At 38.0% G+C, this 14,316-nt stretch overlaps 1 protein-coding gene across 20 annotated transcripts in view; it reads right to left on the bottom strand.

Moving 5' to 3' along the window:
• The window catches only part of Rngtt (RNA guanylyltransferase and 5'-phosphatase), a 213,557-nt gene that overhangs the window by 125,802 nt on the left and 73,439 nt on the right, over positions 1-14,316 (bottom strand). For all 20 annotated transcript variants that reach the window (XR_015619687.1, XR_015619690.1, XR_015619686.1 and 17 more), the window contains 1 exon segment: positions 13,048-13,116. Coding sequence is in view for 10 of the 20 variants with exons in the window: in XM_087548855.1 (XP_087404981.1) it covers positions 13,048-13,116 (69 nt within the window). In the remaining 10 variants the exon portion in view is untranslated.

Genomic DNA, 14,316 nt, shown 5'->3' with positions numbered 1-14,316 from the left:
CTTAGAACATTCTATAAAAGAGGTTAATTCATTATAATCTCCTGTCTTCATAGATCACATTAGACAAAGAAAATAAGGAATGTGTCTAAACACAGTAAATATGCAAACCCAGGTATATTATTCCACATTAAAAATGCACACTAACTACTACGATGAACTGGATCAATGGAAAAACAGGTATTCACAACACATCACACACACACACACACACACACACACACACACACACACACACGGAAAATTTTCAAGATACCTTGAAAATAATTTTCTAGATACAACACTAAGAGAACAAGCTACAAATATTACTATCCATCGCACTAAGAAAAGTTTGCCCAGCAAAGCAAATACATTCTAGGGTGATCTACCAGACGATGCAGAGTTATTTAAAAACTATATCTAATAAGTTTAATTAAAACGAGTATGTAATAAGTATCTAAAAACTGTATCTAATAAGGTTAATTAATATATAAAATACAGAAAATCATGAAACTCAAAAATGAATTATAAAGAACATAACTAAAATAGGGGTAAAGAACGGGAGCAAACACTTCTCAAAAGAAGAGAGAGAGATGTGAACAGCCATCCCCAATCACCAGAGACTGGGAAACAAAACTCAGTGGGACTCACCCCACATTACTAGGCTGAACATTACCGCAAAGACAAAAGAGCAAATGTTCGGGTGAAACTGTACAGAAAAGGAAGCCATGAACACCTGTGAGAAGCACGCCGCTGCTGCACGAGGGAAAACAGTGCAGAAGTTCCTGGGGGCTACCAAACAACCCAACAATTCCATTTCTGCCTGCATCCAAAGCTAAGCAAGCGGGGGAGTTGAGAGAAGCCTCGGCACTGCAGCTCACAACGCCCAACAGACAGAACCTTAGACGTCTTTGAGAGATGCATGTATGTTTTAAATGTAACACACAAAGACTTACAATGGAATACTACTCAGCTTTTAAAAAGCTGTCTTGCCATTCTCCACTGCACAGGTGGAGCTGAAAGACATTCTGTGAAGCAAAATATAGAAAGAGAAAGCATGTCCTCTCCCAGGTGCAGCCTAAAACAAGCACTCACGGAAGCAGAGAGAGGACGATGTTGCCAGGGGCTGTAGGGATGAGACGGGTATAAAGTTGGCCAAACAATGGTACAAAACTAGTAAGTTAGAGATGATTCGTGTTGATTATGTGGGATAGGTTGACTATTTTACAATGACTATTGTAATACCAAGGTGTACACCTTAAAAATGAATGCTTCTGGGGCTGGAACTGGGTAGGAGCAGAGGATAAGAGCACTTGCTGTTCCAAACAACCAAATGCTGCCTTGCGGCCATCTCTAACTCCAGTTCCAGGGCGTCTGACACCATCTTCTGGCCTTCATGGCCAGCAGGCACACATATTTTATATGCTTAAAATAAAATCTTAAGAATGCACAACTTGTGTAAATCAAAAAAGTCAGAAAATAAAAAATTTAAAATACAGTTAAAATGTTATCTTCTAAAGTCCTATATTTATGTACAAATCTAAGATAGTATAAAGTGTAAAGATTACCAAAGCAGAGTCCTCCAAGGCCACTCTGCATGCTCTGGATGTTGCAAAGCATCCCCTGGCACCAGAGCAGTAAGCACCACTCCCGCAGATGACCTTAACTACCATCCAGGAGGTAAGAGTGCTGCAGTTCTGATCTGAAGTGTGTATTCGTTCCCTCTTTACCCTCAGCAATTATTTCTCCGTCAGCTACTATGCAACTTCTACTATGCAACTTCTATGCTAGAAGGCAGAGGCATAAAGCCCATAGGTGAGTCCAAGCAAACATTTGTTACAAACATGAGTTGATGACATATGAAGAGCACTGCGAAGAGGAGTGCAGTGCCCGGAGAAAGTAAAATAGGAGCTGGGGCTGTCCAAACAACAAAGTAAGGTGAGTGCAAGGCAAACCAGAGGAACCTGCATAGTAAATACATTGCAAGTGCACCAACTGCAAACTGCTCAAGTCTCTAGAAAGCAATTCTGTACAAGCACCAAAACTGTCAACGTAAACCACATAAACTAGGGAGCCTCAGTGTCTGTCTGCAGGACGCATTGATCTAACTAAAGAAAAAAAGAAATTTTAAACATGGCTGAAATTCAATAACTGCTCTGGGCCCAGCACTGCTTACCTGTCAGCGAAGCGTCTCCAGGGAAAGAAACATACCTAGGTGGCACATGAAGGAAAAATGAGAGAAACAAAGAGAAGAAAACACAAGTACAGCCAGAGTCACTCACGTAAACACATTTAAACTACTTCAGTTTATGACTCTTACCAAATGCACCAGTGACCAACAGAACATACCACTAAAATTCTGAACTTCAAAGGAAAGCATGGGGTTAGAGGGAAAGCTCAGCAGCTAAGAGCACCAGATGATCTTCCAGAGTACTGGGTTCCAGTCCCCAACACCCGACCAGCAGCCTACTGTGACTCTAGTTCTAAAGATCTAGTGCCTACTTAGGGACTCTACCAACACTGCACATATGTAGTACACAGAAAAACATGCAGGCAGAACAATCAAACATATAAAATAAAAGTAAATACTTTAAAAAGTGTTCAAATAAATAAAACACTATTTGGAAGGCAAAGGCATGTTGATCTCAGTGAGTTCATGAGTCAACATGGTCTACACAGCACATTCCAGACCAGTTAAAGCTGCATAGTAAGAACCTATCTCTAAGTAAACAAATTTAATTAAATAAAACACAGCATATTTTCTTCTTCTAAACTGTACAATGCCAGGGACCTAGCAAACACAAGACCATGTGTTCAATCCCTAGGTTCAATCTCAGAGGCAAAAGAAAAATTCATACATATCAGCAAAATGTTTATCTTTAATGCCACCTAAATGGTAAATTGTTACAAACATGAAAAAGAAGCAGTATATAGTGGCAGCCAGTATAGGCAACAAGCCTATCTTTTTATTATGATTCTAGTACAAGGCTATAGATGCTAAGACCTTATTAACAAAGTATATGCTAAAATAAAACTATCTAGATAAATACTAAAATGTTAAGTGTAAAATATACCAATTCTGAAAGCTAAGTGGAAATAAGAATGTGTTAATGTACTAATACTTGCTCAGATTGGCATAAAGAAACCATGGAAGCATAAGGAAGAACCTCACTGGAGGGTGAGGTCATGAGGGCACACACCTTCAATCCCAGCTCTAAGAGGCAGAGGCAGGTAGATCTCAGTGAGCTCCAGGTACCCTAGGCTACAGCATGAGACCCTGTCTGAAATCTTAAAAACGAAAACTAACTGAAGGAGAGGGAAAGTGTGAAGAGGCTTGTCTTATGTCACTTTTGGATTCATTGTTCCATTTCTGTGACTATTACTGTCTAGTGAAAGAGGAAACTAAAAGTATACCACCATAAATTGTTCTTAAAAAAAAAAATCTACCATTCATGTTTGCACAGTAACACTAGAGTACCAACAAAAAGAACTATCCTGCTTCCTTAGTTATTTAGCTGTCATTTATATGAGGACTGACTTTCTGTGTTCTGTATTTTCACCCTCAAAGACATCACTCGTCCTTTCATTTTCTAAAGTCATTATTAATATTTACTTCCCCTTCCAAGCCTCCAACAAGTCATCATGACCAATTGTTTTTAGCTGTAAAAGAAGTGAGAGAGAGAGAGAGAGAGAGACTCCAGCTAAAATTAACTGCAAATTACTCATCTATAATTGTTTATTTTGTTGACAAAATTCACTGGAAGGCATATATTTTATGAATTATGAAAAACTAAAAACTGTTTTTCACCTCTTCCTTTCTTACACAAACCAGCTAATAATTGCTATGTTCTGAAAAGTGAACCAAAAAAAGGTATTTTAAATGAACAAGGTATATTTTCTTTCTTGACATGTTACTATTACAATTCCTCAGAAATGATTATATTTCTCAATTGAAAAAATAGCACAGTTCTGGGGTGGGGGTGGGGAGATGACACTCTTCCAGTCTGCCAGGAAACAGAGCCCGTCTTCAGCTGAAGACCTATCAAAATATGCAAGCAAATGTCATGGAAACAGAAGCTCTCACCATGGCAACACCACCCTGCTAGAGAGAAAAACCACTGTAATTCATCATGTACTTCAAGACAAGGCATTTAGACTAATTCCTATTTTAATTTTATAATCTATCAATAATAGTCATTAGATCTAGCAGTAGTAAAAATTTAATAAAAATATTAATATTTTACAAGAATGAAATATTAAATCCAAAGCTGACTCTAAATGTACATGCAAATTGATTAATGCCAGAAACTAAAACCAAGCTTGCCCCACATCAGGAAGAACACATTACAAAGTAATTGTGTCAACTACTACTTTAAACACTCTAGACTCCATATAGAAGCAATTAAGTATTTCACCAACCACAGTGTCACTACTACACAAGAAAAGTAGTTAAAAAAAATATGTACAAGATTTCTTTTTCTTATGTATAATATTTCTATCCTTACCCCAACAATAGAATTTACTTATATAATTCTTTGATTTTTACTTAGTAGCACAAAAGTTATTGTCTAGAAATATTAAATGTCTCCATAATATTAAAGTAAATCTAAGCAAGGCTTGGCACATATATTTAATCCCAGCACTGGAAGACAGAGACAGAAGCAGGAGGGATCGCTATAAGTTCACCAACAGCCTGACCTGGTCTACAGAGGAAGATCTAGGCTAGCCAAGGCTACATAGTGAGACCATGCCGATAGAAAGATGATTAGATAGACAGACAGACAGACAGATGGATGATATGAAGACAGCTTTTAAAAGTTAAATATTAACAAATTTTATTACCACAATTAAAAATATAATACACCACTAAAATTATCACTAAAATAGCCTTATGGAATCTAATAAGATTTAATGTTAATATCAATGTAAATTAAATGCTCTAATAGCTACCAAGTAAAGCATGTACTACTTATATTAAAATGTCAAGCTACCGCTAAAAAAATCATAAAAAAACACAAAATAATAAGTGATTAAAAATGGTGATTAAAGCACAGAACTGAAATCATAAAAATTAACTGTCTTGTAAGACCTATTTAGTTTATGATGCAGACTGACAACAACACAGAGGTTTGATTCGAAAATGGATTTATTTTTAAAAGATCACCAATAACTTATGGCATGCTCTTTACATAATAGTATGTCCCAGCCCCTTTTCAATAAAACTAAGCTCATCAAAAAGTTCTAAACTTCTGAAGAAAAAGTTAGAAAGGCTGGCAATTTTTATATTAAAAGGTCTTGGTGTAGCCGGGTAGCGGTGGTGCACACCTTTAATCCTAGCACTTGGAAGGTAGATCTCCGTGAGTTTGAGCCAGTCTGGTCTACAAAGCTAGTTCCAGGACACCTAGGCTACAGAGAGAAAACTTATCTCAAAGGAGAGAGAAAAAAAAAGTTTGTCCATCTGATCAAAGGTTCCAAACTTCTATTTGGAACTTGGCTTTAATAAAATGCCTAACACAGAAAGGCAATTTGTAAATCTTACCAAAACTATCAGAAATTATATTGAATATTAGGACTACAAGAAGCTGTATCACAGGAAACTAGAATAATGAGAATGAAGTTTAAAAATGAATTCCTAACCATGCTAAGAACCCATAAATTTTAATATATAAAGCTCTTTGACATTTTTAACTCATGTTACATTAAGATTAGTTTCTTTTAAGGTAGTTTCTGTTCACCAGAAACCACCCTCAATCATGAAACAAGTAACTAAAACAAGTTTAAAATCAGGTATACTTAATAAATTAGATGATGGGCCTCAATCCCCTCAGGGAAATCTGCTAAACATAGCATTTAAGATGTTTAATGAAAAGGGCTTCCTATAATAATCAGAAATCCTGGCAGCAGACATAAGGTCTTCTCCAGAGAAGATGGAGCAGTGGCCTTCACCTGGAACTTACTTCAAGTGGCTACAGTGGCCACTGGCAAAGAACTGCCCTTCATCCACTCACAGTACACAGGCATCTTAAAGTCCACGGACCATCTTAATAATGTCTTTTCTTATGTTCTTATTAGTTTAAAAATTAATGAAATCCAAAATTCCAAATCTATCCTGCTCTGAGACACCTTATACTTTCAATGAACAAAAAGTAAATGTTTTACCCTAATAACAACAAAAAAGTCAATGTACCTTTTATTACGGTGTAAATCTTTAACAAATAAGTAAATTTAAAGACTATTATTCAGGTATTTACCAGCATTCCTAACTGATAGGTTTTTAAGATAGCAAGTTTCTATGTTTTAGATACACCTTAGCAATGATTTACATTTACTTCGTTACAATTGTTTTCTAAATGCTGTAATGGCAATAATAGTATTAAGATTAAAGTATGCAGCAAAGATAGTTTAAAATGAATATGGCTATAACTAAGTTAAAAATAATATAAAGGGTATAATGTTTAAGACCATTTCAATACTCTGAGATAAGAAAAATGCTTGATTTTCTAGAACAGTACCTTAAGAATTGATTTGTTCCTAGTAATCTTTACCAAAACTTAACTCAAAACAATGAAAGCTTTGTTTAATCCCACCATGACGATAATGGACTAAACCTCTAAATCAGCCCCAATTGAATGCTTTCCTTAAGAGTTGTCACAGTCATGGTGTCTCTTACAGCAATAGATACTCTAACTCATCCAAAGAGATCCCCAAAATAACAGGGGAGACAGCCCCAACTAGATATCTTTCACCAAATGAAATCTCCAGTGACCGGAATTGGTTACATCTAGTTAAGGCATTGGCCAAAAGGGGCCCCTTGGAAACCCTCAAACATCTCAAGCTACTGCCAAGGCACAAACTGATGGTAAAGAACTATTGCTGAAGATAACATTGAACACAGAGAACTCAATCTGGTACCTAATATAGTCTTCGTCCCTACTACTAACTAACTTCTCATGGTACTTGAAGGCACTCTGCATGGTACCAGATACCAAGTAACCATAACCCAATTACGAGCCCTGCAACCTACAGATGCTTACCGCCTGCAAGATACACTGGTGCAATAGTGGCACATAGGTTGTTGTGGGAATCATCAACTATTACCTGATTGGATTTAAGGCCTGCTGCATGAGGCAGAAGCCATGCCTGATACTGCTTAAGGTGACCAAGAACCTGAGACTCAACAAGCCACAGGCCTAGGAGAAAAGCAAACGTTATTTATTGTTCTGCTAAAGGAACATGACAATAATGAATCCTAATGACATTCTCAGTGCCTCCCTCAGCCATCATCACAGAAGTGTCCCCTTGCAATAGATGGGAACTAACACAGAGACCCACAATTGGGCAATGTGGAGAAAGTGAGAGATTTTGGAACACTCAGTCAGAGATGGGATGTCTTCAACAAACACCTTTCCTCAGGGTTCAGGGATCTATGTAGGAGAGGAGGCAAAAGACTGTAAGAAGCCAGAGGGGATGGACTCCAAGGAAACAGTGACCTCCAAACACAACAGGATTGGTGCACATTTGAACTTTCAGAGCTTGTGAAAGCTCTGCACAGGTTCAAGCCAGACAGGGTTCCAGCAACCAGAGGACAAAGTAGACGACACAGGCACGCACTCATAACGAAGAAGCTGTCTGCGATTCATGCCTGCTTACAAAGGAAAAAGTGTTTTGCTCCAATGGAGTCTCACTGGGTATATTAACCACACTTCAGGGTAGGCCTTGTACCCAGCAATAAGTGTTTAACACAAAATAAAGTGAATGGTATTTTTGTAGACGCTTTATCTTGTATTACTTTGTTTGGGCATCGTTTGTCTTATAGGGACTTTTGCATGCATAGTACTGTTTCTGATTTAGAGGTGTTATAAGGTTCCTGTTTTGTATGTGAGTTTCTAGTGTTTGTCTGTTTTCTAAAGAGAAAAAGAGAGGTCCTAGATAGGATGGGTGGAGAGGTGAGGAAGATCTGAGAGGAGCTGGGGAAGAGGAAAAGCATCATTAGACTATATTATACAAAAAAGATGAAGAATTGGTTTTAAAATGTTAGTTGGAAACCAAAGTAAATTATGTTTGAATGGGGGAAAAAAACAAACAATAATAAAAAAAAAACCTGTGGTTAAATTTTACTATTACATGTTTCTCTACTAGACAAAGTCTTATTCTTTTTAATAATAAGTTGTTTTAACCATTTAAAAGAAAGTCTTTTAAAGAGTCAGGCTCATTTAAAATATTTCCACTAAATTAATAATTGAAAAACTTGTTTCAAAGAATATATAAATTTGTTTATAAAACTTGGTTTACTGGATAAATAACATGATATTATAAAATACTTTTTAATTATAATTAAAATTCAAAATTAATGTCTTCCCCAAAGAATTAAGAAAAAAAATGATTTTCTCAAAAGAAAGAGAGAGAGAGAGAGAGAGAGAGAGAGAGAGAGAGAGAGAGAGAGGCCCAACCATACCAAAGCCTCCATTTTTATTAAAAGATCAGGATTATATCCAGGTACTTCTGACTCATACCTAGATTATAAAACTTTCTTGCTATTTAATGTCCTACCTGGCATATTTCTAAGTGATAAAATAATAAATAATTTTGGTTTTAATGAAGTACAAATGAAAATACTATATCCTTTCACTGAATCAAGGCATTTTGCTATGACTGCTTGCTTACCTTAAACTCTAGCTTACTCAAAACTAGAGTTTAAAAGATTCAAGTGTTTTCATTGTAGGTAGATAGGTAGGTTGGTAGGTAGGCAGGTAAGGTAGGGGTGTGTGTGTGTGTGTGTGTGTGTGTGTGTGTGTGTGTGTGTGATTCAGCATAATTTGGATAAAGCAAAAAAAAATCTAGTTTTTAAATTAAACTCCATTTATTCTAGCTAGAAATACCCAAAGGGTTTGAGTTAATGCTTCTCATTCAAACTATAAAAAAGACATCAATCTCTAATTAAACAATATGTTTTATGCTTTAAGTACTCTTGGTTTTTTTTTTTTATTTGATTAGAATCCAAAATGCTCTACAGACAGTCAGGATTCAAATAATAATTAAAAATGTGTATTCTAGTAATAAAAGGTAGGGGACAACAATAGTACACTGACTTCTTCCAAAGTCCTGTTTCCAACCATTTAAATATAAGCAAGCGAGTTCACCCACTACAAATAACTATAAACATAGGAGAAAACATAGATAATCTAGTTTTCGAATCAATGTAAATCTTGGTTATTTTAGATACATGTTTTCATCTGTTACCTTAAATTCATTAGGTCAAACTGTATTCTTAATTACCTAATTTTAGATTTTCTTTCTTAATAGCCTTTACCACCTATTCTCTCTCCTCAAGACTGACATCCTACCCACTACTCAGCCTCATCTACATCAGATCATAGAATAAGATTTCCTAGCTATGAGTGACCTTATAATATTTAATACTATTTGGCTACCTGTGTATATAAAATGAGATACTTGGAAACTGCTAATGAAAACTCCTGGAAAAAGCTGTGTCTACAAAGACTGATTGACTAATTAGAAATCCAGTAGTATGCAAAGACTAAAACATTGCAAGTCCAAAGGCTAATTTTACCTTATCTTGGACGAGCTGTGTAATAGGGCAAAGGTTCCTCTATCTTGTCTCAGCTGAGGCCATCACTAGCTTAACCTGAAATAAACACCCCCTCGTGTACCCACAGTAAAAAGATCCCACAGAAAGGACCCAGCCCTGTTCTAGAAACCTGGGACTGAAATACCTAGCTAACTGCATGTCTGGCTTCTGTTAAGTGGCTTGATTGCTTTACTTCACCCTACAACTGCCAACAAGGATGTAGTTTTCCCGTGCTCTCTGCCTTTAAACCGCCCAGTAGATGCATTTGAAGCTAATCTGCAGACATCAGCAGCTTAATGCTACTCTCAATCAGAGCCTTGGTCATGCTGAGTGTCTTTACGGTCACTACCCCTGCAACAGCTGGAGCTCCAACACTCAGGTCTCGGCTTGGGCTTCCCCCTAGAGGGTGTAGAACATGACATGTTCCAGGATTCCAAGAGAGAAGAAGTTAGTGCTTGCAGTGGTCCAGGCCCCTCTGACATTCCTGTCTAAACTTTGTTCAGTGAGTCACCTGCTCTTTTACCTCCAAAGGTGGCCGGCCCTCATTTGTCTTATTGCTTTTGTTTGTTCCTGTCCTATCTGTCTCATCTGATCAAGTGTGTTACTTGTCATTGTGAATTAAGATCCAGAAAGTGAAATTATAAGCAGCACTGCTTCTAAACAGCCCACTCCTTTGGAGTATTTCCACCACTGTTTCTAGGAGGCATATAACATGGAAGGAAAAAATAAAAAAGTTGATTTTTCAAAAGAATACCTGTTGACCCTTTGTGAATTAAAGCAGCCTTCTTTTGATATTGAATGGTATCTATGAGCAAATACTATAAAGACGGATAATGAGCAGTATGGACTAGTGGTCATAGGAAAACCTGACCACCATGGATCAGTTTTCCTCCCTAGATGTTTGCAACAACCCCCTCCATAGGTTAGCTTAAAGCTGGTACCAAAGTTTTGGTAGTAAACCCCAGGGGGAAAAGCAACAAAAATTCTATCCAGTGACCCAGAGGAGGAGGAACTACCCCACACTATGGTTCTGGAATAATCCCATCACAAGTCTGGGCCCTAGAGGTCTCTTCATCTTCTTCCCCTAAAAAGGTCTCCCCCAAGTTTGTGTCTCCTCCACATGATCCACAAGGGCTACAATTATGCCCTTCCCCTGAATCCAGCAGATGCCTCAGCTACCGTTCCTGATCCCTTTGATTAGCCCCATTCAACCTAGACCTCATTATTCTCCTCCAGCAGGCCCTCTAGACTCATTCCTTTTGAGCCAAAGGATCCCAGTTAGAAGCCTCTACCCCCATTTATGGTATATGACCCCCTCTAGACCAGTGAAACTGTAGGTCCTAGGACCCCATTTCTCATCTCTCTCAAGACTGTTTTCTATACCCAGCAGCCCACTGAGATGATTGACAAGTTACTGGTCACCCTGTTCACATGAGAAGAAAGGGACGCTAAAAAAGCAGTCCTGGGACCAGAAGGAGGATCTCTTAGCTAGTAATACTTATTGCATTTAAAGCATGTTTCCATCCAACCAACCCCACTGGGATCCTAACACTGAAAGAGAATACTAGGAGCCTACTGCTGGACTTTCTAGCTGGGTTCCAAGCAGCAGTGTGGAAGTTCACACGTAAAGTTACACAGGAGACCTCAGAGCATCCTGCTGTTTTCCTAGAGCATCTTCTAGAAGTTTACCATGCATATATGCCCAATAGAGCCAGAAGCACCAGAAAATAGGTTCAACATTGCCTTTGTCACCCAGTTGGCCCCAGGTATTAGAAAGTTACAAAAGTTAGAGGAATTTCAAGCTAAAGATAGGTCCCAGGTTATATAGGTAGCCCAAAAAGTGTTTAACAGAGAACCAATTGAGAACCAGAAGGATAAGAGACATACTCGGACATTATGGCAGGCCTAAGAGAAAACCCAGATAAATAAGCCAGTCTGGTGCAATAGGTAAGAAGCAGACCAGAAGACAAGTAGTCAACCATCAGAGGAAGACCAATGTCTACTACAAGAAGAAAGGACACTGAAAAAAATGAAATCCCTAATTGGGAAGGAGGGTAGTATACAAATACTACACCTAGAGAAGTGCAGAGTGACAGGACCCAGGCTCCTATGCTTTAAACCCCTAGGAGCCTAATAGAATATCTAAAGCTGGAGACAAAGCAACAGACCACTGGTCAGGCTACGTCACTCAGTCTACCAGCCAGGGAGCCAAGTGTTCAGGTACATGAGCCGGGAGGACACAGTCCACATGCAAACCAAAACAGACTCCTCTGTAGCCATTTCTCACTTACCCACATCTCATATCTATATAGGTCTGAACTATGAAGTTCAAACACCAAAGTTTTCTGGTTTTCCTGTCATATTTAGACTACTTCCTTTATCCTAGAAGACTAAACCTGGAAAATAATGCAACTCAAAGACCCAAACTCCATCTTCCTAAGAGTATTCTCTGCTATTGTTGTCCCTGGCTTCTAGCTTACTTCATTTCTTCCTCCTTCAATTTCAGAAGGGAAGATTTTTTTTCCTCCTCTACTTAACAAGGGAGCTTGGAAAACATAGCATACTGTATCTAAATATTCATTAAAGGCTTTACTATATATTTGCAGCACATATAATCTAGTACTATTTGCCTAGTGTTCCTTTTCTGTGCTCCAGTTACCTAATGTGATGCCTCTGTAACTCCTTGGCAATTCAAACCTAATTTCTAAGGACAGAGGGAAGGAACATTAAAATGCAGTAAATGGGAGGGTGTTCAACATTGGGCATAACTCCTACAGTAGTTCTTATACTTGGACGTTCAGAGAACATTTCAACACCATGTTAAAACACAAGTTGCTAGATCCCATCCCAAGTTTCTATTCAATGCTTGTATTTCAGGCCATTACCTAAATGTTACGGACTCAATTCCATGTAACATGCTTTAAAAAATATGGCTGTATACAGCACTGGTTATCAAGTGGTAAACAAAATGGGACTTTACTAGCAGTCTCAGTTATCAAGTAGAGAACAAGAGAAGAACTCAACATTCTCCACTGTGACTAAACAGTGTCACACCAAGGACTGTGCGAGCCAACATCAGTGCTGAGGAGCTGGGAGAGATTACAGTGACTCACATCCCGGCTCACTCCAAAGGTGTGCTCTGACCAACAACATGGTCAAGGGCCACATGCAATAAGGACTCAAAAAGAAATTAACTTTTCTTCACTTTCTTCTTCAATAACCACTTCAATTTCCACCAACTACTGCAAACTTAAGTTTTACAGATACTATATGTAAATGTATAGCAACCCACTGGAGGAAATAAGCATTATTTAATGTTATTTGTAGATTTCTAACAAAGAAATATAAATCAATATATATTCCATATGAATAAGAAAATATTGAAAAGGTAATTTCCTTTAAAATTAATAATGAAAATATTTACAAGCACACAGATATGCATATGCATACATACAGACACATGCATATATGCATGAACTTACTCCAATCGGCTGAAAAATAAGTCCATCCATTTCATGGCTGACTTCTTTGGCAAAATTTCCTTCCAGAAGCTATAAAATAAAAAGATATTCTTTAGAAATAAATGATCATTTAAAAGTTACTTTAACTTCTTGCTAAGATTTATGAAATATCCTATAACATTTAAGAACTGAGAACCAGGAAAGAGGTGGAAACACTAGATAAACTCTGTGACTTCATCTTCCCTGGCTCCTCATTCTCCAAAGGCTGTACAGCTTCTCTAACGTGAAAGCAGTGCATATGAGAGTTTGAACACGCCTCCTTCCTTTAAGGTGAATATAAAGTCTTTTGTTCTATTCAGAGACAGATCACCTAAGGACTGAGACAACACATAGCAGTGTTTCACGTTTCAGGATTCTGTTTCCTTTTGCTGTTGGTCTTGGTTTTCTGAGGCAGGGTCTCAAGTGGCCCAGGCTGACCTCAAACTTCTATTGCCTGCCTTGTCCTGCCTCCCTGCCACAGTGCTGGCTGGGGTCACAGGAGCGCTCTCCACACCCAGCTGGGTTTCCATTCAGACAGATGAAGGTCCTGGAGGCAGACAGCTGTGATGGCTGTACAATACTGCAGATGCACATACTGTGACCAGACTAAATAGTTCATGATAGTAAGATGGCAGAGTAATGTTCTTAAAATTCCGTTTCTGTTTTGCCCCCCCCACCCCCCTCGCCCACACACATCAGCAAGTGAGCAGAGGTGGTAAACTCAGATTCTGAGAACCATTACTATGCACTTTGGCCAAACTTTAGGACAAAAATTCATACATTTCTCTTCAATTCACTCCCAGGGTTAAGGGACACAGATGAGGAAGAAATTTTACCTAAATAAAAGTTTACTATGTATTAAAATCTTTGACTTCTTATAAATGAAAATGAAAATAACCACTGAAGTACCACGAGCCAGATACCTACTTACACTCATGCTGAGCGCTGAGAAACAACCGTGCGATTTTGCTGACTACACACAACATCTTAGAGAGAAAAAATGAAATTCACTTTCACACTGATTAACACTAGGTAGACATACTGACTGGCTGGCGGATCCTAAATATTTATACATGGTGGGAAAGGTTAAAACAAAAGTAACTATAAAGTTTTGGTAATCCCCATGCTACCACACGGAAAGCTGTCTGATGTTCAGAACCTAAATAATAAGCTTCTAAGAATCTATGGACAAAGAAATCAAAAACACTTTAGAGCATTTAGAACTGAGTAAGAACAAAACCATGGTAGGAT

Source organism: Rattus norvegicus, chromosome 5 (assembly GCF_021556685.1).
Source record: "Rattus norvegicus strain SHRSP/BbbUtx chromosome 5, alternate assembly SHRSP_T2T, whole genome shotgun sequence".
NCBI lineage: Eukaryota > Metazoa > Chordata > Mammalia > Rodentia > Muridae > Rattus > Rattus norvegicus.
Note: the sequence above shows the minus strand (reverse complement) of the source record. Positions and strands in the feature narration are given on the sequence as shown.